The 25,688-nt window shown below is 54.0% G+C and overlaps 7 protein-coding genes and 2 non-coding genes across 9 annotated transcripts; 4 read left to right on the forward strand and 5 right to left on the reverse strand.

Moving 5' to 3' along the window:
* Positions 1-1,096: 1,096 nt before the first annotated feature.
* LRP88_03580 (uncharacterized protein) lies at positions 1,097-1,626 on the reverse strand (the record flags this gene model as incomplete). Its single annotated transcript, XM_083240198.1, has 2 exons — positions 1,097-1,217; positions 1,328-1,626. The coding sequence occupies 2 exons, from the start codon at positions 1,624-1,626 to the stop codon at positions 1,097-1,099; spliced, it is 420 nt and encodes a 139-aa protein (XP_083103488.1).
* A 3,389-nt stretch (positions 1,627-5,015) lies between these two features.
* Positions 5,016-5,131, forward strand: LRP88_03581. The gene has a single exon (XR_014475160.1). It is a non-coding gene; the product is annotated as a 5S ribosomal RNA (ribosomal RNA).
* Positions 5,132-7,272: 2,141 nt separating this feature from the next.
* LRP88_03582 (acyl-CoA N-acyltransferase) lies at positions 7,273-8,034 on the forward strand (the record flags this gene model as incomplete). The annotated part of the gene is made up of 1 exon (XM_083240199.1): positions 7,273-8,034. One exon carries the CDS (start codon positions 7,273-7,275, stop codon positions 8,032-8,034), a length of 762 nt encoding a protein of 253 aa, XP_083103489.1.
* Positions 8,035-8,371: 337 nt separating this feature from the next.
* On the forward strand, positions 8,372-9,455 carry LRP88_03583 (sterol desaturase family protein; the record flags this gene model as incomplete). The annotated part of the gene is made up of 3 exons (XM_083240200.1): positions 8,372-8,960; positions 9,009-9,075; positions 9,125-9,455. The coding sequence occupies 3 exons, from the start codon at positions 8,372-8,374 to the stop codon at positions 9,453-9,455; spliced, it is 987 nt and encodes a 328-aa protein (XP_083103490.1).
* A 365-nt stretch (positions 9,456-9,820) lies between these two features.
* LRP88_03584 (uncharacterized protein) lies at positions 9,821-13,225 on the reverse strand (the record flags this gene model as incomplete). Its single annotated transcript, XM_083240201.1, has 3 exons — positions 9,821-10,585; positions 10,680-12,525; positions 12,807-13,225. 3 exons carry the CDS (start codon positions 13,223-13,225, stop codon positions 9,821-9,823), a joined length of 3,030 nt encoding a protein of 1,009 aa, XP_083103491.1.
* A 3,321-nt stretch (positions 13,226-16,546) lies between these two features.
* On the reverse strand, positions 16,547-18,092 carry LRP88_03585 (cleavage polyadenylation factor subunit CLP1; the record flags this gene model as incomplete). Its single annotated transcript, XM_083240202.1, has 4 exons — positions 16,547-16,809; positions 16,866-17,132; positions 17,184-17,973; positions 18,057-18,092. The coding sequence occupies 4 exons, from the start codon at positions 18,090-18,092 to the stop codon at positions 16,547-16,549; spliced, it is 1,356 nt and encodes a 451-aa protein (XP_083103492.1).
* Positions 18,093-18,977: 885 nt separating this feature from the next.
* LRP88_03586 (inositol polyphosphate multikinase) lies at positions 18,978-20,263 on the reverse strand (the record flags this gene model as incomplete). The annotated part of the gene is made up of 2 exons (XM_083240203.1): positions 18,978-20,040; positions 20,199-20,263. The coding sequence occupies 2 exons, from the start codon at positions 20,261-20,263 to the stop codon at positions 18,978-18,980; spliced, it is 1,128 nt and encodes a 375-aa protein (XP_083103493.1).
* A 3,263-nt stretch (positions 20,264-23,526) lies between these two features.
* On the forward strand, positions 23,527-25,110 carry LRP88_03587 (Argonaute complex, subunit Arb1; the record flags this gene model as incomplete). Its single annotated transcript, XM_083240204.1, has 3 exons — positions 23,527-23,734; positions 23,793-23,859; positions 23,988-25,110. 3 exons carry the CDS (start codon positions 23,527-23,529, stop codon positions 25,108-25,110), a joined length of 1,398 nt encoding a protein of 465 aa, XP_083103494.1.
* Positions 25,111-25,498: 388 nt separating this feature from the next.
* LRP88_03588 lies at positions 25,499-25,600 on the reverse strand. The gene has a single exon. It is a non-coding gene; the product is annotated as a tRNA-Leu (tRNA).
* Positions 25,601-25,688: the final 88 nt, after the last annotated feature.

Raw genomic sequence — 25,688 nt, forward strand, 5'->3', positions numbered from 1 at the left:
AGCCGGTCCGAAGGCCGACGTGCCGAATAGTTTATCACATGAGAGTGTCAAATCGAAGGATCAAATCACAAAAGAGAGTCAAGAATCTCAGGCATGCGGGCTCAATTCACATCTAGCGCTGCGCTACCTCGAAAAACCACGGCGGTCACAGTCGCTCACTCGCACGTCTCTGTGCCACTTCCAAATAATCCAATCCATTGTTTGATTGCCAATCCGACTCTGCTCGATTGAGGGGATGCTCCCCTATTGCGTATCCGTGGGAGACATGGTCGTTAAAGGCCTGGAGGCTTCCAGAGGCGAGTGTTGTCGGTTTGAATGGAGTTGGGAAATTTAGTGCTGTGAATGTCAGTGACTGTAGAGTAAGACACTGGCTGGGTACTCACCTTGCAGCAAGAGCAGGTGCTGCAGGCAGAGTTGTCGTGGTTGCAGCAGGAGCTGGAGGCTGTTAGCCAGATGATCAGGAGAATGGATGGCATCTCGTGTCGATCCCAGGCACTCTACAGAAGCCAAGGCACTCGGCCAAGGCCCTCTGTACAAGAGGCCAGGAGGCTCGAGGAGCTATTGATGAGGAGGTGCTCACCAGGGAGACATGTTGATGGTTGTTGGTGAAGAAAAGTCTTCGAAAATGTTGTATAAGTGTTTGATGTGAGTGTTGAAGTGCTGGATGCTTGTTGGATGCTGAACAAAAACTCGATTTGGAGGGGGAGGACGAGCCCTTCTTATACTTGCTCGAGACGGAGCAGGACCTCCTCCTTCATCCCACCCTCTCTTCGAATCTCAAGCATCCATCCTCTTCCGTTGCCTGATCATCGTATGCTGGCGTGGGCGTGGGAGGTCGGAGTGGGAGGTGCTCCACTCCCCGTGCAAGGACAAGTTCCGTCTTTGAGTGTAAGAGATGTCCAACCATGGCCCGGGGGCCTCTCCCAATGTCACGCGGCACCGACGCCTCCCACCCCGCATACACATGTATAGTGTAGGAGGGATTATTCCCGTAATTGGCTGGGGCCATGCACGCTGCTTTCGAGCACAGCTTCCCGCAGCACACCTCTGCAGTGCGAGCTACCCGGCATGTTTCGAGTTCCCACACAAGCTCTGTTTACTCATGCCTAGATGCAGCGTCCTCCTCGTTGAGCTTGCCTCCCTCAATGACGAGCTTCTTGTCAAAGTTGCCGGCCGGCCAACCGTCGTGAGCATTGTGTCGCACTGCAGTGTTGATCCTACAGAATCGAACGGTCCATGCCGAGTACATCTCTCGCGGGTGGGGACGAAGTCTATCCGGACCTCTCGAGTAGGTGTGATTGGCGTGCGAGTGAGGCCTTCTGCTGACCTCTGAGTGGGATCTAGTTGGGGGGGCGGCCACGTAAGGGCTGCCCCAAGGCCGGGATCATGTTCCAAAACGAGGTATCGAGCGCCTGTAGCTGAGTCCGGATTCCGATAGCTCAGGCTAGCTGCCAGGTACGAGAGACGGTACCTGGACATGGCGATGGGACTTGTAAGCTCTGGGTGGGGGTTGACTAGGCCGTCAATGGGAACCCGGTTCTCATAGAGCCGGGTACCGAGCAGAGACATGGGTTCGTATCTGTCGTCCACATCGGTGAATACAAGCTGAAGCTTGGGGCGTGCCATAGTGGTGAAGCTCTGTTACACTTGGAGACCCTGCCTGCGTGGTGGGCTGGGGCACAGTTCCCACTTCGGCATGACGGGCAGGCTCGTCCTGTACGTGGACAAATGAGGTGGCCTCGAATGCCGGATGAGGGGGGCGACACGGCGTGGGTGTTGCAGTGGATCGTGCTCAGCGTGTAAGAGGGTGAGATCAGGGTGAGTAGACGTCGACGAGATTGGACCAGAGTAAAGATGGACATGGGGATCGAGTAGGACAAAACATGTGTGTGGATTGCACTCTGGCAACGACAGCCGCCGAGTGGAGCTCCGGATGAGAGCCGTTGTGCTGGGGACGGCGGAGCCAATGATGGGTGAAGCCGGAGTCGTGAATGACCACGATAAGGACGACGACATCAATTGATGCTGCGGCCGTCGAGATGGACGCTATTGCAATAGTGGTGGCAGCGGCAGCAAACACTGCGACTAGCTCGACGACGTGAACCAGTCAACATCACGACGACAGAGCGTGACGAACCAGTGTGATGGGCACGCGGCCAACGTGATGTGAAGAGGGAGTGTGAGGAGTGACATGGCCGCAGCATGAGATGAGGGATAATTGGGAAACGGGGAATGGAGAATCCCAAGGTGGATGGGACCACAAAAGCCCAGGACATGGACCGCTCAGAGCGAACGACTCAGGAAGCAACCCGGATCCGTTATGCATGCATCCCACGCATACCGTTTTAGCTGGGCTGGGAGAGAGGGCAGGTGGTGTGTTGTACCAGAGGTACTTGGGGTCGATAATCGACAAGAGACGCCCAGGAGCTATTGGCTCTAACGGTGTGCGTGTATACGACGAGCAGTAATGGGAAAGCCGAGGGAGGGAGAAGAGACGACAGCAGGGATGAGTCGTCGAGAGGGAGACAAACGGGGGGTGACTTTGTGATGAACCAACAAGCGTAGGACTACCACGCTGCCCGGTGATGGGATTTTAGTCATGGGAAACCACCGGGCTATCGGGTGGTGTGGGCGGTCCAGCGTGGGAGAGTGAATAGGATCGCAGGGCTGGAGAGAAAGCTGATATGGGAAAGGGGGCAAGGCCGCCATGACCCACGCGGGCGTGGGAGGGGAGGCCAGGCTAGAGATGACAAGAAACAAGATGACCGAAGAGAGATGGGGGTAAGCAGGAGACGAGAAACTTGACAAGAAACTTGACTGACAATGACAAGGAGATATGGCAAAGGGCGCTTACCTCGGCGTGAGAGAAATGCCCATCCATCAAGGCGTACATGGCTTCATGGTCGGCCTTTGCTGATAGGCAAACCCTCTGCCTCTAGACAGGTGTCTGCTTCCTTGACTTCCTACGGCTTGTGAGCCACGACATCAACGTCAATAACAGCTTTCCTCATCATCAACTGCGTCACATCCCCAACCACCACAGCCATTCTCGGGTCTGGGATGGTCTCCGGCAGGCATCACGGTGAGACGACCCGGATCAAACCCGATCGACAAGGCCACGCGACACTTCGACTCGTTCCGGAAGGCAGCCGTCAAGACGTACAATCCAGGAGGCGTGGGATACGTTTCTTTTCCTGTAACAAGAAGCCTGCTCGCATCGCGGATAAACCGTGCCGGGATCCTCTTTCTTCGTGGGGGAGACTGCCTGCGAGACGGTGAGAGTAAGAGAAACGAAGAGAAGAAAATTCTTCAGCCTTCATCGTCAGACTCGGGGAGCAACACGTCCGTGGGAATGGGGCCATGGGGTCCTTGGACCATGCGAGTCGACGTGGATTGAGGCATATACCGTCTTTTCATCCCGGGAGAGTTCCCGAATGACGAGAAGAACAAAAGGATGTTGACGTCTCGATGTCAAGGGCGCAGAGGTCCTGCGAATTCGTGGCCGTCAGATGCTCGTGGCGATGGGCAAACGTCCTCGAGTTGAGGACGGGCCAGTCTCATCGGGGGACCTGTGTCGATTTGACCGATCCATGATTCTGTTCGAGTTGTCCTGACTGAAGGGTCGGGAGGAAAGAGATGGTCCTCAAGGTGAGTTTCCCAGAACAAGTCCAAGAAACCATAGGCCATCCAACAAGTACTTGGCAAAAGCTCGACAACATTCATCGCCAGAGAGAAGCAGAACAAAACCACCTCTCGGGGAGGCCTCATTCTTTATACTCACACTTTACCAACAAAGACAACCAGCCTCAGCCTTATCAATCCTCCCCCCTCCCCCCTGGATCGTGGCTTGCTTCCTTGATGCAACGCCGGTTCAGGATCTACAGAGGGAATGAAATGCACGCCCATCACCACAAAGCCCTCATGTGGGCGATTTTGGGTGCGGTTGTACAAGCAAGAGTGGTGTTGGGGTGGTGTTTTGCAAGGAAAAGAGGACATCAGGGTGTCCATCAAGGTGCGCGCCTGTCCATCCGGGTTCTCACTCGAGAGAAATGGGAGCACGCACGGTTCTTAGTGGTGCGATGCAGAAATACTCTAAAAAATGCAGAAAATTGCTACAGAGTTGATGTATTTTACTATCTTTTTTACAAAATCACTGTTAACAATGGGAGTGATTTTATTAGTTTACGGCGTAGAGTGGTGATACTATGTCGTTCGCGAAACCTAGTTGTTCTTGGCAGGGAACAGGCTTATCAACTCGTACTGGGGTAGTAAGAGCCGCTGGAAACTCGACTCAGCAAAAACACTTTGGAAACAAGAAACAAAACATTGGTCGAACAAATATAATGACCCTTGCTAGTCTGTTCTATACCTATATCAACTTAGCTTCTCCCCCTTTCCCGGCTTGGCGTTCCCATATCTTTGCAGCCCTTTTCCCCATATCGACCCGGACTTGATCACATCTCTCGTACAGCATGCAAGGCACGAAATCCTACCGATATGAGAGAATCATACTCTTTTTCAATGCAGATGCGTTGCATTCTGACCGGTTGTGGCACAGCAGCATCCAGACTCGAACCCTGGCTCCTCCTTGATGTCGACCACCCTCGATCGTTTTCGGATACTCGACCCGACCCAGAGTTACTCGAATGCTTCAAGGCCAGAACCGGCTTGTTCAAGTTCTCAAAGTAGTCCCATCCTCCCAAAAGCCATACAACCCCGGCTATTATCAGACAACCATCTCAGTTACCTCTGCTCGATCGTCTACGTCATAGTCATCCTACCTGTGATTCTCTATCCCTGGAGGATATCTCGCAACCTCGTCTTAACTCCGGCCTCTTGTTCCTTGTTGACAACCTCGAGACTTTCTCGGCCAACGACAGGACACTTCAAACAGATGTTGACTCTTGTTCCAGGCCGATCGTCACGCAGTCCTTTGAAATCCTCCGAGGTTCTTACGGCATACAACGCCCCATCGACTCCCCTTCTTTAGACGACTCTCCCTACCAAACCACCACATACGACCATAGCTCGTAGAGAATACGGGGTCCCGTCCGCTCCCCCAGAGTCAAGCTGCGAAGCGCCGGATTAGTAGTTGGGTCGGTGACGACCAGCGAATCCCCGGTGTTGTATGTTTTTTTTTGCTTCCTTTACTTTTTGATATCCTTCTTCCATGTCCCTTCGTTTCTTCATCCCCTGGAGCATCGTCCCAGATGGTCGTTGCAGGTCAGCCAACTCCTTTGGTGCCAGGGCTCCTCAACACGCTGTCTGCAACGTTGAATCTCCCGAAGTACATTGAGCCAGTATTCTTTTTACTTTTCTACGCTCATTTAGGGATTACGTACCGCTATTACTTCTACACAATGCCTCCTAGGCTGTTGGATATCTATAGGCATCTGAAAGGTTGGTTTGAACCTTGCCTAATGGCTGGTTGCTAATCCAAAGCACTACTGTGGAATCCAAAGACGAAGAAGGAATTGTTCAACGGTAGAAGTTCTCTTCTGTTGTCTTCTGTGAGCAGACAAGGCCTTTTGAATCTTCTCGGGGGGCGTAATTATCAACACACTCAAAGTTACGTGACAGTCTGATACGTAGCCCCGATTCATAGATGTTACAGTCTCAGCCCACCCTGAAGCAAATAACCAAATCCAGTGCCCCAGAACCCCGCGTGTTCGGTTCTCAAAAGAGAAGGGCTTACTCTTATCTCAGAACCTGTGCCAGTTGCCAAGTTGGGAAGCGAACCGAGAGCCAAGCCAATCATGGGCGGCGTAAGCTTGAAACAGGTATAACCGCACCTAGTATACCGCTGTCCTTTTCCTTCAAGCCGTTGAAAACGATGGTGGCTACATGACTATCGAATGCTTGCTCCGTAGTTGATCTGTTCGGTGGAAGCACGTTGGGATCTCTGAGGTTGAGGCTTCCCCTAATGTTCCTGTTCGTCCAAACTCTGATGCAAACCGACCATGCTCTGCAAGACTAATCCCACGGCTCTGTTCAAGGAGACAGTAGATGATCAAGTTTATCGGTAAATCAACTGGTGCCATCCAGCTCTCACCCCTGCCTTAGTAGCGATGATCAAGCCAAAGCTGCTCGACACAGTTGGGAAACTGACATGCTGACATGTTCACTCCTTTCATCGACTCCTACCTCTCAGCTTCCCATTTATGTGAGCCGAATTTACCTTGTCAGCAAAAACACCTCATTTTATCCAGATCAAAGCAAGGGCAGGCCTATGGTGGCCCATTCCTATTAATGTCATATCTATCTACCTACCTAAATCCCAGGTTGTAGCACCCTTGTATTCTTACAGCTTTTCAGCGAATTGCTTTCGTATCGCCATCCCCCCATCGTATTACATACCGGTTCAATGAGTGCCCATACCAAATCAATTCAGGTCAACGGTTGCTGCTCTGTTGGGACTACAGACAATTACCAAGGGGAGCAATTGGCTCCTCACTTAAGGCTCATATTACATATTTATGCTAGATAGATGCTACGAACGCTATTAGATGTAGCTATACATGGTCATATTGTCGCCTCAGGTATTAAACAAGGCATCAGTAAGTCTCAGCAGTCTTAAATCCCTGACTAGTTCACACCCTATCACCATTTCTCTTCATCCAAACGGAGGGTCGGTCAAAGTAGCAAGGAGGGGAGTTGTTAATGGAGGAGGGTAGAAAATGCAATATCACACAATACCTCTTAACTAATCGCATGCTATGTCGAGCGTGCCTGCACCTTCAGGCGAATCAAGTGCCCAGCCCACAAGTCCATTCCGGAGTGTTCTTACAAGGGCCAGAATACGACAGCATAGGCTACGCAGTACCTAGCCTAGCTAAATGCGAGTCAAACAATTCGAGGGACTGGGGGAAGACACGATAGCCAAGCTAATTAGTGGCCGTTGAAGCAAGTCATCGGTTGCTCCACTTGGTCAACTCTATCCCACAAGCCTCATGCTCTGACAACTCCCCTAAGATGTCTCGAACTTGGAATAGATAAATTCTATGAGTATCTAGCTCCCATGACAAATTTCTACACCTTTTAGTTGACATTTGCTCTTGTTGGAAGCTCGACTGTTCAGATCTCACCGATTGACTCACCCGGGAGCAATGCGGGTCCAAAACCAGCTTCCTCATCAGGAACCACGCGACATTCATCTCAAGGCCACAATCTAGCGCAACAGGAAAAACTACATAAAATAGCATCAAAGTGAGATATCCGCTCGCAGAGTAGAACATTCTCTCGCAGCATTGGCTCACCAGGACTAGAGTAACAATGTCTTCAATCACCCTTCGCCCAGCAACCCTCGCCGACAGCGACGCAATCTCCAACATACACTACGAAGCCCTCAACAAATATCACGTCTTCTACGCCGCCTTTTTCCAAAAACATCCACGCGACATCATCCGCATCGCAGACCGCGGAGCAATCCAAGATCCAGGGAGGACCGTGGTGGTGGCAGAGGAGGGGGGAGAGATCGTGGGGTTCATAATCTACCAGATCGCGAACTCGAACTCGAACAAGAGCGACGAGGATACAAGGGATGGACCTCCGCTTCCCATCTCGGAGCCGAAGGAGCACCTCAGGGAGTTGTGGGATCGGTTCAATGAGAGGAATGCAGAGATGGACAAGTGCAAGGAAGAGGCTCTCAAAGGACAGAAACATTACGGCACGTTTCCATCCATAAAAGCCGTTCAAAGCCATTTACTGACTTGTAGTCTAGAGGTACTCCAACTCATGGTTCACCCGTCCCACCAGCGAAGCGGGGTCGGAGGCCGGCTCCTGAGCTCCGCGCTCGCCAAGGCTGACGCCGACTCAGCTCCGACCCTCGTCACGTCGTCGGCCGAGGGCCACAGCCTGTACCTCAGACACGGATTCCGCTCCTTAGGAAAGACGTGGCCGGTGGACAATGCACGATGGGCGGGAGAAGCCGCAAAGCTCGACGAGAAACTCGGGCCTGATTTTGTAGCGGCGTGCAGCGACCTTTACGAAGAGGAGGATTGCATGATCCGGCAGCCCAGCTTCCGGAGCTGTTGAGACAAAATGATTGGCTGGATCTGCGCTCGGCATCTAATTCGTATTCGGGTTGGCGAGGCCCCGCTCCAATCATTAGATAAGATCAAGATAAAATCCAGGCACAGAGATGCTCTGCCCCCTCAAAGCACGACCCCTGGTGGGCCAGTGCAGGGAAATTAATTGAACGGACACCGCCAAACCCCGGCTCCGGACGGAAACAGAAGGGTCTCTAATAAAGAAAAAAAACTGGCGACCCTTTTTAACTTGAACAATTCACTCTTTAATTCACCTTGGACAGAGTCAATTGAGTCCGGATTGTGTTGCTTTTGGTTCTTTCTCTCGTGTTGCGTCGCCCATCATGGATTTCCTCCTCGAGATCCTCGACCCTTACGTCTTTGACTACGGATACGCCTACTTCTTCCCCCAACAATCCTCATCCTCCCCGGCGTCTTCCGGATTCTCGAGCAACACGACCAGCTTCACCGACTCTACCTCAAAGACGCCCTACGACGATGCCTACTCGCTCAACTTTGGCTCCTCGCTCGCGCGCGACAACATCTACCGCCAGTCCGCCTCCATCCTCCTCATCGCCGGCTTCGGCGCGTCCATAATCTACGTCATCTCGGCCGCCCTGTCATACTACTTCATCTTTGACCGTCGTCTCGAGTACCACCCGCGTTTCCTCAAGAACCAGATCCGTCAGGAGATCCAGTCGAGCTTCTTCGCCATCCCCATCATCGACCTTCTCACACTGCCCTTCTTCCTCGGCGAGGTCCGCGGAAAGAGTCTGCTCTACACCAGAATCGACGAGTACGGCTGGTGGTGGCTCGGCGTGTCTACTCTCCTCTACATGGTCTTTAACGATCTGGGCATCTACTGGATTCACCGCCTGGAGCACCACCCCAGCGTCTACAAGTATGTCCACAAGCCTCACCACAAGTGGATTAGTAAGTCAAGTCTCTCTCCCATCATGAGAACCAAGCTAACAACATCAGTTCCCACGCCCTGGGCTGCCATCGCTTTCCACCCCGTCGACGGATACCTCCAGTCTCTCCCCTACCAGTGAGCATCTTCCAACCTTGTTGAAAGCTTCGCCCGCTAACACCTTCAGTGTCTTTGTCTACATCTGCCCCATGCAGAAGCACCTCTACATGTTTCTCTTCGCCCTCGTCCAGGTCTGGACCATCCTCATCCACGACGGCGACATGATCACCGGCCACTGGCTCGAAAAGTTCATCAACTCTCCCGCCCACCACACCCTCCACCACATGTTCTTCACCTGCAACTACGGCCAGTACTTTACCTGGGCTGACAACTACTGGGACTCGCACCGTCCCCCCATGCCCGAGCTCGACCCCATCCACGACGCTCTCAAGGTCATGCGCGAAAAGGGCCTCGTCGATAAGGACGGCAACCCCATCAAGAAGGCCAAGGGCGAGTAAGCCTTGAAGTTATGATACGACCCTTTCAATCCAAACACATATGGGCCCACGCTCACAATCACGAACGGCCCTTCTGATGCCGGCATCATCACGGAGACCCCTCGGCTTTGTCCAGACCTGGGGCTCCTACGAAAAGTTTGACGAGGAATCAAGTAGACATTTATAATCACAGCGATGCATACAAGTTGTTTTTTGTTGACAGGAAAATGTATTGACAAGAGGATATTAGCGATAAGCATAATAGTGAACATTCTGAGACCCATGACACATATCCTTAAAACCTGTCCATCAACTCTTCACGACTACCTACCCCCTTTTGTTTCAACTCATCTCGCTCCTCTTTGTACTCGAGTCAACCGGGAGGCTTAGACCTCAGGCTGACCCTGAGCCATGGGATGCGTGTCGATTCCCAGGCCCATTCGTCGCTTGAACGCCTTCCAGACTTCCAAAAGACCAATGTACATGACAACACAGCCCGCCACGACTCCCCACTCCCAGGTGAGACCCTTGTGCTTGAACACTTCAGTGTTGAGGTAGGGAATGTACACCACGGGGAAGATCATGACGAAGCCAAAAACAACTGACCAGAAGAGGAATCGGTTGTGGTAGATGGTCTTGAAAACCGAAAACGGTCCAGACCATCGCTCGTCCATCGCAAAGAGACTGCGGTGGAAGTGCTTCACCTCCCACGCCGTCACCAGGAGCAGGAAGCTCAGCGTGGAAAAGGTAGTTGCGCGAGCACGGTACACGAGATCACAGCCCTCCGTTCCAGCTTCGTTGCAGTCGGCCGGCATAGAGTGATAACCCTTGCCGGACGATGCGTAGTTGACGAGCATAAAGGCGCACAGGCAGAGGGAGCCAGAGCAGAAGCCGTACACGAGCTGGTCGCGAACCAAGTCCCGAGTAAAGACGCCAGAGCGAAGACTGCGGGGAGGTCGACGGAGAATATCAGGAGAGGCTTCCTCCAGGCCGAGACCCAGGGCAAGAGGTGAGGAGGTGACAAGGTTGGCCCAGAGAATTTCAAGAGGGGACAGAGGGAACACGGCGACATTCTTGACATCCTTGAAAGCAAGTCCGACAAGAAGGAGAATGACTTGCGCCAGGTTGGATGTGAGAAGGTGCAGAAGGAACTACAACTGTTAGCAGAGTCTGCGAGCATGGGATTGAAAAACACACCTTCTGGATGTTGTCGGCAAGTCGTCGGCCCTCTTGGATACCAGTGACGATGGAGGCAAAGTTGTCATCGGTCAGAACCATGTCGGCAGCTTCCTTGGCTACATCGCTGCCACGGTCTCCCATGGCAATACCAACGTCAGCCTGCTTGAGGGCAGGCGAATCGTTGACACCATCACCAGTCATAATACAGAAGGCCTTGCGGCGATGGAGCGCCTCAATCATTCGGACCTTGGTCAGGGGGCTACAGCGAGCAAGAACGACGGGCAGCTCATCCAGAGCGTCGATCTGGGCGTCGCTAAGAGCACCAAAGTCGGCCGCCGCCATGACGGTGTTGGTCTTGAGGGGAATGTCCTTGTTCAGAATACCAACCTCGTACGCGATGGCCGTGGCCGTCTTGATGTGGTCACCAGTGACCATGTGAACAGTCACACCGGCAGCGCGGCACTGGGCCACAGCACCGGCAGTTTCAGGGCGAGGGGGGTCATAAAGACCGGCGAGACCAAGGAACTCGAGTTGGTCCTCGACCTTGGCTCGCTCGTGGCAGTCTTGGATATTGCCATTCATAGCCTTGGTGGCGATGCACAGCACTCGTAAACCTTGACTAGCAAGCTCCTCGGCTTTGGCGAGGATTTCTTTCTTAAACTCTTCCGTCTCATTGAGCTTGGTCAGGAGAACCTCAACGGCACCCTTGGTGTAAACCTGACGGGTCTGTTCGACCTCGTTGCCGTACACGACACTCATGAGTTTGCAAGACGAGTCAAAGGGATGCTCAGCAACCAGCGTATCGTTGGGAGCCCTGTTTTGGCCGAATCTCATGGCAAAGACCTTGAGGGCGATTTCGGTGGGCTCACCAACAGCCTTCCATTCAGCATCTTCGGAAGCGGTGATGACACTACTAGAGTCGGTCTCCGGTTCCTTCTTGCCGTCCGTGACAGTGGCGTTGTTGCAGAGAGTAAGGGTTCTGAGGAAGGCGTTCAGACAGCTTCCAGCCAGGTCGGCGTCCCAGCGGACGGTGCCGCTACCGGGATCATATGGGTTCGCAGTGCCTTCAACGGTTCCCGAGAGGTTACCGCGAAGCCAAACCTTGCGGGTAATCATGCGTCCTTGGGTCAGGGTACCAGTCTTGTCGGAGCAGATGTTGGTGACACCACCGACGGCTTCGAGAGAGGGCATTTGACGAACAATGACATTTCCGCGGACCATGGCCTTGGTGGCAACAGCCATTGTGACGGTCAATACAGCGAGCAGAGACTCGGGAATGACCGCCACACCAACGCAGATTCCGTAGAGCAGGACTTCATCGCTAATCTTCCAAAGGCTGACGGAAAAGACGATGATGGCGAGCAGAATGGCAAAGGCAAACAGGAGCAGGGCAAACTTGCTGAGAGTGACCTGGAGAGGAGTGCCCTCAAGACCGAGGATTCTGCGGGTGAACTGGTAGGCGTTGTACAGGGCACGACCGATGAAACCCCTTTCGGAGTTGTCGGTCTTGGTCTTGCGCAGGAGCTCAGCGATCTGGCCAACCTCGGTCTCCATACCAGTGGCGATGACGATACCGGTGGCACGTCCACGGGTGACGGAGCTTCCAGAGTAGGCCAGGTTGACGCGGTCGCCAATGGGCATATCCTGATCGGTAAATACTGCCTCGGGCTTCTTGCTGATGGCAACAGATTCACCAGTGAGGAGCGCCTCATCGGTGGAAACGTTAATGCCTTGGACAAGGCGCAGGTCGGCGGGTACGACATCACCAGTGACGAGGGAGACTATATCGCCCTTGACGAGCGTTTCGGCCTTGACAGTTTCACTCTGGCCATCTCGGATGACCTTGCACTTGGGAGTGGACAGAGCATAGAGGGACTGAATAGTCTGCTCAGCGCGGTAGTCCTGGATCAATCTAGAAAGCGTTGCATGTTAGCAGGGTGCGAGCTTAGGGTAGCAGTGCTTGAAGACGCCATGGCAGCTTCAGGATATGGCTCAGGATTCGGCCTCGGTGCTTGGGGCTTCTGGCCTTACGCATGGCAAAATCACAGGCTTCACCGTGTGGCAGCAGAGGGACAAGTAAACGGGACAGAGAAAGGGGCATAGCAATATGCGACAGCGATGTAGGGAGTGGCAGCAGCGGCAGCGACCAGGCAGCAGCAGATTGGCTGAGCAGGCGCGGCGGCAAAGACATACCCGACAACGATGTTGAGGACAATGACGGCGGCGACGACGCCACCCTCAACGTAGTCCGAGATAGCAAAGGACAGGGCGGTCACGGCGATGAGGACGACAGTCAGGGCATTGGCGATCTGCTGTATGAAGATCTCGTACAGAGAGATGCCCTTTGCGCCTTTGATGGAATTGGGGCCGTCCCGAGCCAGGCGGGCGGCAGCCTCCTCGCTACTCAACCCATCGTCGACGTCCGACTTGAGGTCAAGCGCGACGGCCTGGGCAGAGAGGGTGTGAGGAGATCTCGGCTTCTCTATGGCTAGGTCTGGGGGCTCCGCTATAGGAGGCTGGTCGTCCTGTCCAGCGGAGACGGTCGACGAGTCCGACGTGGTGGTAGTGGCGTGAACTGCACCATTCGCGGCTTTAGATTCGGTTTCTCCCATCGAATGGGTGTTGGTGTAAGCGAAGGCTGTTGTGCCGGGCGGCGATGGGGGGAGCTGCGACGACGGGCTCTTGGGGCTGGCTGCTCGACGAGACAACCAAGGAGATGTTTAGTGAAGGTAGGTTGGCTTGCAAACAGTCCCAAAGGGATGTAAGATGAAGGGGATAAAGATACGTGAAAGGTGCTAGACCTGGTGAGAGAAGGAAGGGGAATTGAGGGAGAGGAAGGCAGCTTTATCTATCCGCGGGAGGCCGGGGAGGAAGGAGGGACGGGAGGGGCAAAGAATCACGGACGGCAAGCGAAGCCTCCCCTCTCGCTCTCACACTCACAGCCTGGGAAGAACGTGGGAGCTCCGAAGGAAACGGTCTTCCGGGGTTGGCTTACAAGTGGAGGCCGAAGTGATTCGCAATGGATGCCGGCGTCCGGCCAGCGGGGGAGTGCAGGTGATTCAATTCCCACTGTGCAACTACTGTGAGCTGGAGATAGGGAACATGCGCCCGTCAGAGACCATTGGTGACAGATTTGCTTGTGCCCATGGCTACAACCCCACTACGGGTGCATCTGCTTCCTTCTTCTCGGTGCGTGTGCGTGTACTTGTAAGCCAAGGTGAGTTATCGAGCACGAGCATCGTCGAGATTAGGTTTGGTGGGCTATAGCGGGTCGACACACCCTGGGGGACGACGTGGAACCCATGTCTGGCCAGCTTGTGACTGGCTGGGAGACTTTGCCGCGACTTGCCAGCCTGCCTGCAGTGGCTGAGCGATCTAGTGGGGATCCATGTACCTCCAAGTACCGCCGCACGCGGGCGAATCAAGTCGGTGCACACCCCCAAGGTCACGAGGTCCATGTCGAGTGGGAGGGAGACGGGACGGGATTGGGAGACCAAGGCGCGCAAAGTCGGATCGTCATTGTTGTGCTGTTCGTTCTTCTTCCCCTCCTCCGTTCGGGCCTGTTTCATTGTCGTCATCAAGAGTAATTGGGGCTAATGCAGCGCGCGATGGAAGCGACCTAGGGAACGGACGAAATTAGCCGCCCATCGCGGGGTTGTCTACAGACGAGGGAGGGGCCTGGCTTGTGCGACTCGAAGCGCAAAGAGTGTGAGACAATGCGGGGGAATACAGCTTTCATACTCATGGCATCTATGGCAGGTCGGTGCAAACTGGGAGGTCATTCCAAGGGGCAGAAGCGCCCAAATGGGCTCTCCTTGACCCTTACAGCATGTGGCACACTCAAACGGCAGCGAGATCCCGTTGATACCGAGCTGTCCATCCACACTATCTCCCTAGCGTCCATGTTCCAGCAGCCATGTGTGGGAGGCCATATGTATCCCAGGAATCCAGAGAAACCGAGGCGCTACCTTCAGAGACAAGATCCAATGCCAAGCTGGACCATATCCACATGACGACCCTAGCTGATGCATCCCCATCAATCCCCCAGCGCCCAATCGCTTGTCGTCTCGCTGTTGCTGCTTCCCTCTTGACCAGGACGAATGCTTGTTTGCCCTTGGCAATGGGCTTGTGCTTGGCGAGATACACCAGTGTACAAGGCCCTGCTTTGCCATTGTTGCGTGGTTGTTGTTGCTTCGCCTCAGCCAAGACGACGACCCATCACCTGCCAGTCCAAGAAAAGTCAAAGACTTGGCAAGTTTGATGTGCTTGACTCAATCGACGATTCCGTCTTCTTCTTTTTTCCGAGCAGATGACCCTTTTCCGTCGCCTCCATTGCCTCTGGCCGCGCGTTTGCCTGTACCTATCGAGTCCCCCCAGCTTTTTCCTCAATTATTTTGCCTCGGAGCCTTTCCTCAGACGGTCTGGCCCAGGCATGGCCGTCGCGGCTCTTGAGACAAGAGGGCGCTAATAATTAAGCTTAAGCAGGGGCCTCTGCTTCAAACCACCTTGGAACAACAACCCCAACCCCGGTCCCACGGCTATTCCAAGGCCCTTCTTCTGCTTCCAGTCTTGCAATGCGTCTGTGGACGTCACCATGCCTCGGCGAGTCTTGGCTGTTGTGGAATATCACCGCCATTTCACCGGGGCGAGTCCATCAACTTGTACATGGGAGGTGTGAATTGGACCCTCCCCCAGAGAGGGAAATAAATGCGCAGGCTACGTAATTTTAGCCAGTGGGGAAGGATCCTCTGATCTTCGACCTGGTTGCTGCAAGTCTTTTCTCCCACTGTGTAGACGGGCAAGGTTACGGTCAAGGGTCAAGTGTGAGGCGGACTAGTCGGAGCCGTCTTCTGGACTCCGGCCCGGCCTTCGTATGCCATGTTCCGGCCGATGGCCGGGGTAGGCCAGACGTCGTCCGACGGCTGAGACGGTCAGCAGCGGCAGTCACCCGGGTGTCTGTAGGACAAGACGGGTGTAAAAGAGGAAAACAATAGTCATAAGAGGAGGCTTGAACAAAAAGAAAGTAGACGGGTAATGGCGCTGGCCAGGCGTAAATTTACACGGAACTCCGTACCCGTTGACACTATCCCCTCCGACGTAGCATCTCCAAGCAGGTACGGAGAACTATCCGTACAGGCAAACGGAAATAATTTTGCAACCTCTCGCTCACCGAACCCTTCCTCTCGTATCTCCGCGCCCACCATCATACCACGCATCCAGCGATCTCTCCTCATTCTCACGCTCATCCTCCCTTGCTCCCTTCCCCCCACCTCAGCTACAACTTCACATCCCTCAAGAACCATCCCCCGGCTTTTGCGGGGTGCGCCATGAGCTTGCTGATTCTCGACCGCTCCCCGTAGGATGGTGTGGAGAATGCAACAAAAAAAGCAACGCCAGTCGTCGGGATAATTAGGGACCTCACGGCGGATGGGTGCCGCGAAGCCAGGAAGTTACCAGATTAGGGAATGCCGACTCAGCAGCCAGGGCACGTGGGCTTGGAAGAGGCACACGGTAGATGCTTCTAGTAGCTGTTGAGCGGTTCGTCATGGCGTTGCAGTACCAAGATGTTGATGAAAGTCCCTCAATTGCATGGAGGGATGCTACTGAGACATCAAGGGCCTCATCTCCGACGCCAAGCGCGTCCATACAACTCTACGCACAAGCAGCCATGCACCAGGAACAGAGCAATCGGGTGATTCCCGGCCTAGATAACACCGAGGGAGCGATGAGCCAACGGCAGATAGGCAATGCCACGCATACGTTTCTTCATCTCGGCACAGCTTGCCAACATTGTAGCTATCAATGCCTAGATACACAATCGCACAGACACTTGTGCATTGCTGTGAGCCTAGTTTTCCCGTCATATAACCCAAAGAGACGAATAGAGGGCCACGAGTAGATCTGCAAACGCAAACAAAGCATGAAATATGGCCTCATCCGAGGAGGTTGATGTACGGCTCCGGCCATTTCCCCCACACGAGTGGCTGGTCGCCCAACCGCCCGCTCACCGGTGAGAGTAGCTTGATCTTGCGGCGCTCCTCGTCCACATCGGACACGTAGAGGAAACCCATGACGCCTGCGGCGCGGACCGTATCGGGCGACTCCTTAGGTGTCGCGTGCATGATGGCCAGCGTCCAGTGTTGCATTGGGGTCGACGGCTCTTCGCGGGCTAATGTCTCGCCGTTGTAGGTCGGGTCTGGCAGGACGTTAGCAACATGTTGTCTCGCATGTAGGATCAAGGGTCAAGCATACGCTCTGGTGTATGATACACGACGACGTTGTCAAAGTCTACCTGTTGAATCAGGGGGCTCAAGGTCCGTCTCGAGTCGCCAAAGAAGTACTCCTTGATAGCAGCCTCCCTTGCGTGCTGCATAAACATCTCGTCACGCTCAACGACGCCATCAGACTTGTCCAGGGGTACCACACTGATGGGCTCTCCAAGGCTCGTCCGCTCGTTTGCGAAGCGCTTGGTTAACTCTCCACTAATGTGCGAGGAGCCAACCACAATGATAACATTGACTATAACCACGTCAGCATTCTCTTCAACGCCAGGTTCACGGGAGTGCCAACTGGAGAATTCATCCACAATATGCGCAACAAGGTCAAACCCGTCCTTGGTCTGCTCGGGGAGACCCGTGCCATCGATGATGACACCTGAGCTCTTGACATTCTCGTCCTCGTTCAACCGTCCACTCACGCTACCCGCCAGTTTACTGACAAGCTCACGGTAAAAGTCGGGATCCTCCTCGGGAGACTCTAGTCCATAGTAGAAGACCAAAGGTAGCTTGACAGGGACACTGCTTGGGCCACTCGTTGGCGTACTGCCCCAACCGTCCACCGCCTCAGGATCCATGACAGTCGCAAGCACGCTGGCGCTCAGCGTCCCTGGAAGACTAAGCAGCCCTTCCTTGGGGTCTGCATTCACCACCAGAGGCTGGTAGCTCTGTCTCGTCGCATAACTCGTCAGAGTCCTTGCCAACGTCGTTTTGCCCGTATTGACTCCTCCTGTAATGAGAACCCTCGGCCCTTCTCTTCCTTCTCTTGCCGCCGCTTGGCGCATATCGTTAAGCTGCCCATGAAGGTTCAGATGCGAATTGGCGACATTCTCGGTCGGGTTCCCATAGTCGGCGATGGATTCGCTGTCGCAGCGACCGTCAATCTCGAGCTCGCATCCGTGCCAGGTCAGGATCTTGGACTTGACGCCGGAAAAGTTGTACGCATTGCGGGGGGCTAGCTCGACGCCATCCTTCTCAGCTGTGCCAGAGAGAACCTTGACAATGACGGACGAGCCGTAGGAGACTTGGAATCTCCATTCGCAGACGGGACGGAGGGCGAGGACGCGGGTAGAAGAGGCGGTGGGCTGAAAAGTTAGCGAAGCTGTCGAGACGCCTGGAAAGCGGCGATAGAGTCGTCTGACATCCATCTTTGACGGAGGAGACTCACCTGCGAGGGGATCTGGCCCAGGCCTGGAATCGACATGGCCGGCTACATCGACTTTGAACAAAGAAAGTGAGTGTGGTCGTCCTGCGATCGCGCGTGCGCGTCTGTGCGTGGGGCTGCCCTTGCGATGGAAGCTTTCCAGAAGCTCAATGTAAGGGTGTGTGGCCGGGGCTGGGATGGTGTCTGGAGGGAAAAACACCAAAAGCTGGGGTCGCCGCACGTGACATAAATACTCAAGCAGATTTACCCCTATAAACTTGGGGACATTTCTGTCACCTCGCCTTTGGGCAAGAAACACCAGAGGGTGTTTCTACCACCTCGTGGCCTCCATCATGAATGCTCGAAATGTTCCTAGATCGAGATCCTGCATGAATTCAACCCCCAGCTTTCGGAAGAGAAACCGAGACACGCACAGACAGCCATTGTCGGAACTGTCCTGTTCCTCCAACGGTCATCGTTGTCTCACTTGGATAACTTCACGCTTCATGGTCATGAATCAACTGATAGGAATCGGATTCCATTCGGGTCAGACAGCTTAAGGTCTGATATCCCGTTCTTTTGTTAGAGTTCCCCAGGCTTGATGTCCTGCTCTATTGCCAGGTAATATGTTTACATCCCGATGCTCCCAACCTTCCCTCAACGCCTGTCCCTCTGCCTCGAGTGCAATCTCGAGACGCAAAATAAAGATCCCCACTGTTTGTCGAGCTTTGAAAAATAAAATGGTCATCATCGTGGACACCGTGCGCCATCGTCTCCGCCGAGGAGGTTTTCTACATGTTCCATTCGATCCATCACACATGGGTATCGGGGTTCCAGTCGTTCGTTCCGTCTAGCAAATGCTCTCTTTGTTTTCCCCATTTTCCTTCGGCCGGTAAAACGAATCGTTTCTTGTCATCATGTCGTCAAAGGCGTGAGCGTCTAAGGTTATTGTCCCATCTCCTCAAAGATGCGGAGCAGACTTCTTACGCCAGTCAGTGAGTTCTCGTCAGGTCCCTGGCCGGGCGTCCATTCGGCGTGAGCAAAGTCAATGAGCTTCAGGCCATAAATCTGCGGCAACGAAGCCTCGAGGTCTGAGTCCTCGTCCAGCTCGTCGTCGTCGTCCAGAGCGATGCCACTATCAACCCTCTTGGTAGTTCGAGCCGCTTGGCCGATGCCAGCCTCCGCATCGATTAGCGCATTGTTCTCCTCAATAGCACTCCGTAGGGCCTCGCCGTCACCCTCAAAGATGAACAGGAGCGAGGATGAGTACATACGGCTCTCATGACTTGAGAGCACTTCCTCAACCCTCTGCAGGTCCCGTACAAAGGCGGCGCAGACAGCCTTTCCAAGATCCTCATCGATTCCGGCGGCCTTGTTGAAGATGAAATTTCGGAACTCGTCCACGACATTATCCTTGTTGACAACCATTCGGCCATAATCCTTGTCGTAGATCTTGTAATCCTCTTCATCCAGCTCAGTAGCATCATCTGATCCACGATAGACTCGCATGCCTGCAATACGAAATCCCAAGCTGCCATGGGTGGTCTCGGCCGAGATCTTGTCGAAGCGCTGCTTCTTCTGTAGAGGGGCGTCATCAGCCCATAGCCGGACGCCAAGCTTGACGTCGAGAATGTTGGGGCTCTTGAACCCATACGTCGCATTGTCTAGCACAACCGCCTTGTCGGTCTTGATCTTGTTGTCCTTACTAGGGACCCAAGTAACAGTGTCCTTGGGCGGTTGCGCGGCGGCCTCGGCGACTTGCTGGCGGACAGAGGCGACAATCTCCTCCTTGGACGTCTTGACATCTCCACTTTGGGAAATAACACCGGCAACAGCTTCGTCAATTGTTGAGTCAGCGGGGTCGCTCAGCATCAGGGAGCCCATGAACAAGGGCATGATCTCGGCGAATTCGGGGTGCCTTCGAGTGGCAGACTGGTAGAAATCAATCTCGGACTGGGTACAGGGCTTGATAAAGAGCTCGCCATTGGGAGTACAGAGCGTGCCGGCACTGGAGGAGCAAGGTCAGCCTTTGTAGTGCGGCGGGGGACCGAGGCATTGTGACGCAAATGCGCGATGCGCGACGAGGCGCGAAGCGACAAGAGCAGCAGGACAAGACAGGGGGCTAGGTGCAGCGCATAAAAAGCGCAAGGGCATCTGAATACTCACTGGCCGGCGACAGCGTAGTTGTAGTCGCGAAGCTCGTGGCGATTAGGCATTCCTTTGGATCCCATCTTGATGATGGGGGTTGTGGCGGTGGGTGCGCGCCGGCAGTCGGTGTAGCGATAGCAAAGATAGACCAGACCAAGCGACGGGAGTCAAGTCAAGAAGACAAGAAACAGGCAGCAACCAGAAGCGACAGACGTAGGCGGGCTTTAAGCACCGACAAAAGTCGAGCGAGAGCGGTGAGCTGACCAGTACGAGTAGGATGACGAGCAATGGCGAGTGCGTTGAACTGAAAGAGGCTGAAGCTCGAAGGCTAGCAAGGCGAAGGAAGACTGTCGCTAGGTTCTCGGCGCAAGGCAAAGCGTAGCGTATTTCTGACTGTGACGGAGTGGAGAGATGGATACTGGGACAGAAAGTTTGGCCGCTGACGCTGACTCCCTTCTTGTATAGGTAGGATCAACGAGGTCCCAAGATAAACGAAAAAAGGAACAACAAGGGAAAACCCAGACTCGTAAAAGTCAGGGGCGCGGCAGGCCAAAAAAAGAAGGGATTTCGATTGCAGATCAGCGCAGGATCAGCCCCCGGTTTTGACAAGGTGCGACACGTCAAGGCCGAGTCTCGTGTGCGTGTGTGTTTGTTCTGTGGGCTCCAGCGGCGGTGGGAGGGTCAGATCCGTTTCGTTCCTTGACGTCGAGTCGAGTCGAGGGAGGAAGGCTTAGGATGGCCCGAGGGTAGCGAGGGAGCGCGCGAGTGGCGACTTTTTCTATCCAATTTTTAAATCGGTGAGAGCCAAGGTCAAGGTCAACCTTGCGAATTGCCTTTCTTGGTGGCGGATGCGACGGAGCGAGGTGGGAAATTGGAGGATGGCGGCGCAAAACCAGCAAATAATATTCTTCAAACGGCGGCTGGCGAGACGCGGTATTGTAGGATAGACTAGGGGAGACAGGAAGGTCAGTGATCACGGCGGAGTCTCTTTGGAGTTTATACTGGAATGTCCACCCCCGTCCCCGTCGACTAACAGAAGATGGGGGAAAATGTGAAAGAGGGGGATTGTGGCTAGGCAGGCACAGGCACAGGCACAGGACAAGGCCATCCAAATTCCGCTCCCAAGCAATCACATCAAATCATCAACAACAGCCCAGTAAGACGCTTGCCCTAGGTACACAGCCAAGTCGCCAGCCAGCCCAGGTGGAGGCGGTACCTCCCACGGTCCCTAGAAAGTGCGAGCAGGCGAAAGGCGATGGCGAGACCGATAACGAAGCCCCCCTTGGACAAGCAAATCACTCCGGGACAGACCATGGCGGCAATGTCTGATTCACCCAAATGAAGCGCCAGAGTCCGGCGTCGTATCCTATCCAGAGCCAGAGCGCGTGCGCCGCCTCAAGCTGCGGCAGCCGCTGAGCCACACCAACGTCAGGCCTGTCAGAAGGCGACCCAGGGGAGACGGGGGCTCACCCCGGCCTGAGCCGCCTCCGGAACCCGCTGGGCAGACTCGCTCTCGACGTCTCTGCGAAAGGGGGAGCCGTGAAAGTGCGCCTAGGGCGGGCTCGTGCAGCCGCTAGAAGCAAGGCGACCACATCATCTCTGTCTCACCGTAGACAACAGTGACCGGGTTGGTTGGTTACACGTCGCCTCCCATCGCCAGTCCAGTCCGGAGCAACTGGCATGGTGTTTTATTATGCAAGGGACACAAGGTATCCAGAAGATGGGGTATCATATGCGTTGTCTATGTTGGTTGTGCGTTGTCCTAGGAGTCTTTGGTATGTTTCGCACCTCTTGAAACAGAGCCTTCACGGGACTAGCCAGCCACTTGATCCTAGTCTCACAATCAACTCGAAGTTGCTTGTTATAGGCAATTTAGATGAGAGCAGGGGACTTTTGAGAATAATCAAGAAGGATTCGTCACGTCATCCTTAATGCGACCCAGTCCAACATGCCAAACCAACCCGTCGGGAATCACATTGAGACCCGTACATGCAGTGCAGCGTTGCACGTTTTTTTCCTGGTCTTCGTTTTTTTCCCAACTAGCCCGTGCATCATGAAATGAAGGCTGGGCAGTTACATCATAGCCCCATATACCGGGCTCTGCTGAAATGTCCGCCCACGTGCGAAACTCCTGAGTTGGGTTGGGCCACTTGACAAGGTTGTGAAATTCGTATTCAGCTACAAACGTGCAATCACACAAACAACAAGTCGTACAACTCAGAGACTCAGGTCTCACCGTCACCATTCATCCAGGTTCCTATTGGGAGTGTTGAGCTTGGCCCGGCAGCCCTAGACCGCCCGTGATCATCGTCAACTGACCTCGACGCCCAGCCCCCTTTGGCGAATCACATCATCAACTGGTGCTTTTCGCTCGCAACGGCAGGCTCACGACGAGCTCCAATGAAGCATCCGGCGCCTTTCTTGGCCGGGATGGGCCGTTCCGTGTTTTCCGAAATCTTCTTGGTCTGGTTTGCGGTGTATCTTGAAGGTGTGTCCAATGTGCAATACAAACAACATCCAGCCCCGCCTTGAGACGGGGAGGGGGGAGAAGCTATCGTGAAAATCAGCCTTGCTTTGAGCCCTACCGTTGGACCCAACTCCGACCCCGCACTGGTTGCCTTGTTATCAAAGTGCCGTGCAGACTTTGCGGACTAAAGCTACTGAGCCTCAGAAGTATCGATGTGATATTGGCTGATGGAGTTGCTGAGGCACCAGGGTAGGGCGGGTATTACGGGCGCTTGCTTCTTCAAGCCGGGAGCCGTGAAGAGGCTGGGTGCAGATAGCAAACGGAGTTGAGAGAGCACTAGATATGCACCTAGCCTCAAGCTATCAGGCGATAGTCTTGAACTTGGCTTGAGTAACGGGTCTTGGATTTTTGCACCGGCTTGCTTGCTGTGAGTTGATTTCCTTGAAGTCTCTATGGTTACACCGACTACAAACTACATCTCCTCCAGGAGTTGAGGATCAAATACATTCATGGACAGTAATACATATCGAGAGCAGTGTTTCGGTGTCTACTAAGAAATGCCGATAGATAGATACCATGTCCTGCAGCTTCCCATTTGCTTGCCATGTGCATAGCAAACAGCCGCTGCGAGCCAGCTATCGCCAGCTGCCGCGCAAACTTGACCAAATGATGAGACTTCCCTAATGTATTGAGTAGCTACCTACTTCATTTTTGTTATTCAAATTCCAGTTTTTTAACCATCCCTCTTCCTCTTCGTGCTCATCATCTCCTCTCTCAAATTCGTCAGTGAATCACAGTCAAGAGCACCCCAGATCCTCAACACCAACCCGTTTCTCTCTTGACCATCGCAACATCTTCACCGCTCGCACATCGCTCAGAATGCCGTCTCCACCACCTCAGCCTGAGCCACCCTCCGCAGTGGAGGACGAAAAATCCGAGGCGCCAGAGACCGACCTTAGTCCACCACCCGCCTTGCCAGCCTCACTGCAGGGAATCGCAAAGCCGGGAAAGGGCAGAAGGGGCAGAAAGACCTTGATAAACCGGGGTCCTACTGCACTGCCCAAAAATCGCGGCAATGGCTTCGAAGGTATGCTACAGCCTTACCCACACGCTTGGTGATAGAGTGTAAGCTGACGCAGGCTTAGAGTATTTCGCTGATCCGCCCATGACCCCTGATGAAGCCAAGGAGGAAAAGAACGAGATCTATTCCTCGTAAGTTATCGTGAATGCAGTATTTTTGTCGAATGAGAAGCTAACGTGCCCGGAGGTACATTCCATTCACAGAGTGAGATCGCTTACGCTCAGCACCCTTCCAAAGTTCCATTGCTGACACCTCTCAGGCGCATCCAGTCTTGCATCCAGCGCTTCCGCTCGCGCCGTCGTCTCCAGGGCGACCGCACTCTTTACTTCAACGAGTATCTCTTCCTCGGCGGTGTCGACTGCAACCCCGGCGCCTTTGGTGGCCTTGGCCGTCAGGACTTGAAGGACCTGACTCCTGCTGAGCGTCGCGAGGCGACTGCGACTGACATTGTGTACGGGACCACGGCAGCTGGTGGCAGATTCTACAACGGTGATGATGATGCGTGGACTGTCGATTTTGCTGGTGTTGCCGCTGGCTTCATCTCTGTTGCTCTTGTACAGCTGACGTCCTTTGAGCACGGAAGAATGATGACGGGCATCGACACCGTGATCAACTTTCTCCGGTATATCCTTCATCACGATGTGTGCCCAGAGTATGAAGACGATGTCAAGGCCGCTCTGCGGGTATGCGACACAGCTTGCGTCGAATGGCCCATGGTTCGACAGCTCTATACCTCCCTGCCTGGAAACTTCAACCTTGCTGCTGCGGATCTCTTCTGTCCCGCAGAAACCGCCGAAGAGGCATGGGCCTTTCAACAGTACAAGCGCCCAGATGATTTCGACCCCAAGTCCGTCTTCTTCTCAGCCATCGCCTTGATGGACGAGCCAGAGCTGTTTGGGCGTATCTGCACCAAGGAACCCAAACTCGAGAGAGAGTTTACCTGCACTATCGAGCTTGTCGAGGTGTTTCGCCCGAGCGAAGACATGATCAAGCGAGTCAAGTCACTTGTCATCGGCGACAACCCATTCGAGCACGTTCCTGTCGGAAAGGCCATCTTCAAGCAGGGCACCATCGAGGATGACTGGGAGACGCCCGTTTTCCCCTGGCCCATCGCCGAGGAAACCATGACACTATTCTTTGACGACAACATCTTGGAGTGTATGGCGCCGGGCATGAAGGCCACCGCAACCATCTACGAGCTGGACGCTGGTTTGAGATTCGTCAAGTCGGTCGACATCATCGTCCCTTCGTTCTATACGTATCTCCCTCAGGAGTTGATGCGAGGCTACAAGGAGCCTAGGGATTCGGACCGTCCAGCGCCGTCCATCCATGATCCGGATGCAGAGGAGAAGCAGCACGCCGCAGGTGCAAAGGAGGGCTAGAAAGGAAGCCTATTGGACCGAATATGGGCCATATCATGGATTATATACTCTCACGAGTTAGCCAAGATAGACGACGGCCTACCGAGATCTTGAATCAATGGAATTTAAGTCTGAGCACAATAAACTGTGCGAAAGGTACATGTGCTTCGTCCAAAATCGAGTCCAACGCCAACAATCCTTATAAGTCCTCCAGTGCAAAACACAAGATCCATGCCCCTGAACTCCTATTATAATTCCCGTCGAGGGAAAAAGAGACTTCTGTGTTCGTGGGCATCATTTCCGAGGTTCCCACAACCACACAATTCTTACACAGCCAGGCTCCCAGCCACGCCCACAAAACTTGCAACTAAAACAAAAATCGTGGAGAGACGCAAAAAAAGAAATGATCTGATGAGACTGGGACTCGAACCCAGGAGGATTGCTCCATCAGGAATTGTAGGTTGTTAAGGTGACCTTAACCTGACGCCATAACCAACTCGGCCATCTCACCTGAGATCCTTGGTTGAGGACCCGCTTGATTGTTGAGGGCCGCTCTGCAAAAGCGGCTCAAGTTACTTGTGTGGCGACAGAGATGGGCT

This window comes from Fusarium phalaenopsidis (genome assembly GCF_050370095.1).
Source record: "Fusarium phalaenopsidis strain FUZ10S chromosome Unknown contig_32288, whole genome shotgun sequence".
Classification (NCBI taxonomy): Eukaryota; Fungi; Ascomycota; class Sordariomycetes; order Hypocreales; family Nectriaceae; genus Fusarium; species Fusarium phalaenopsidis.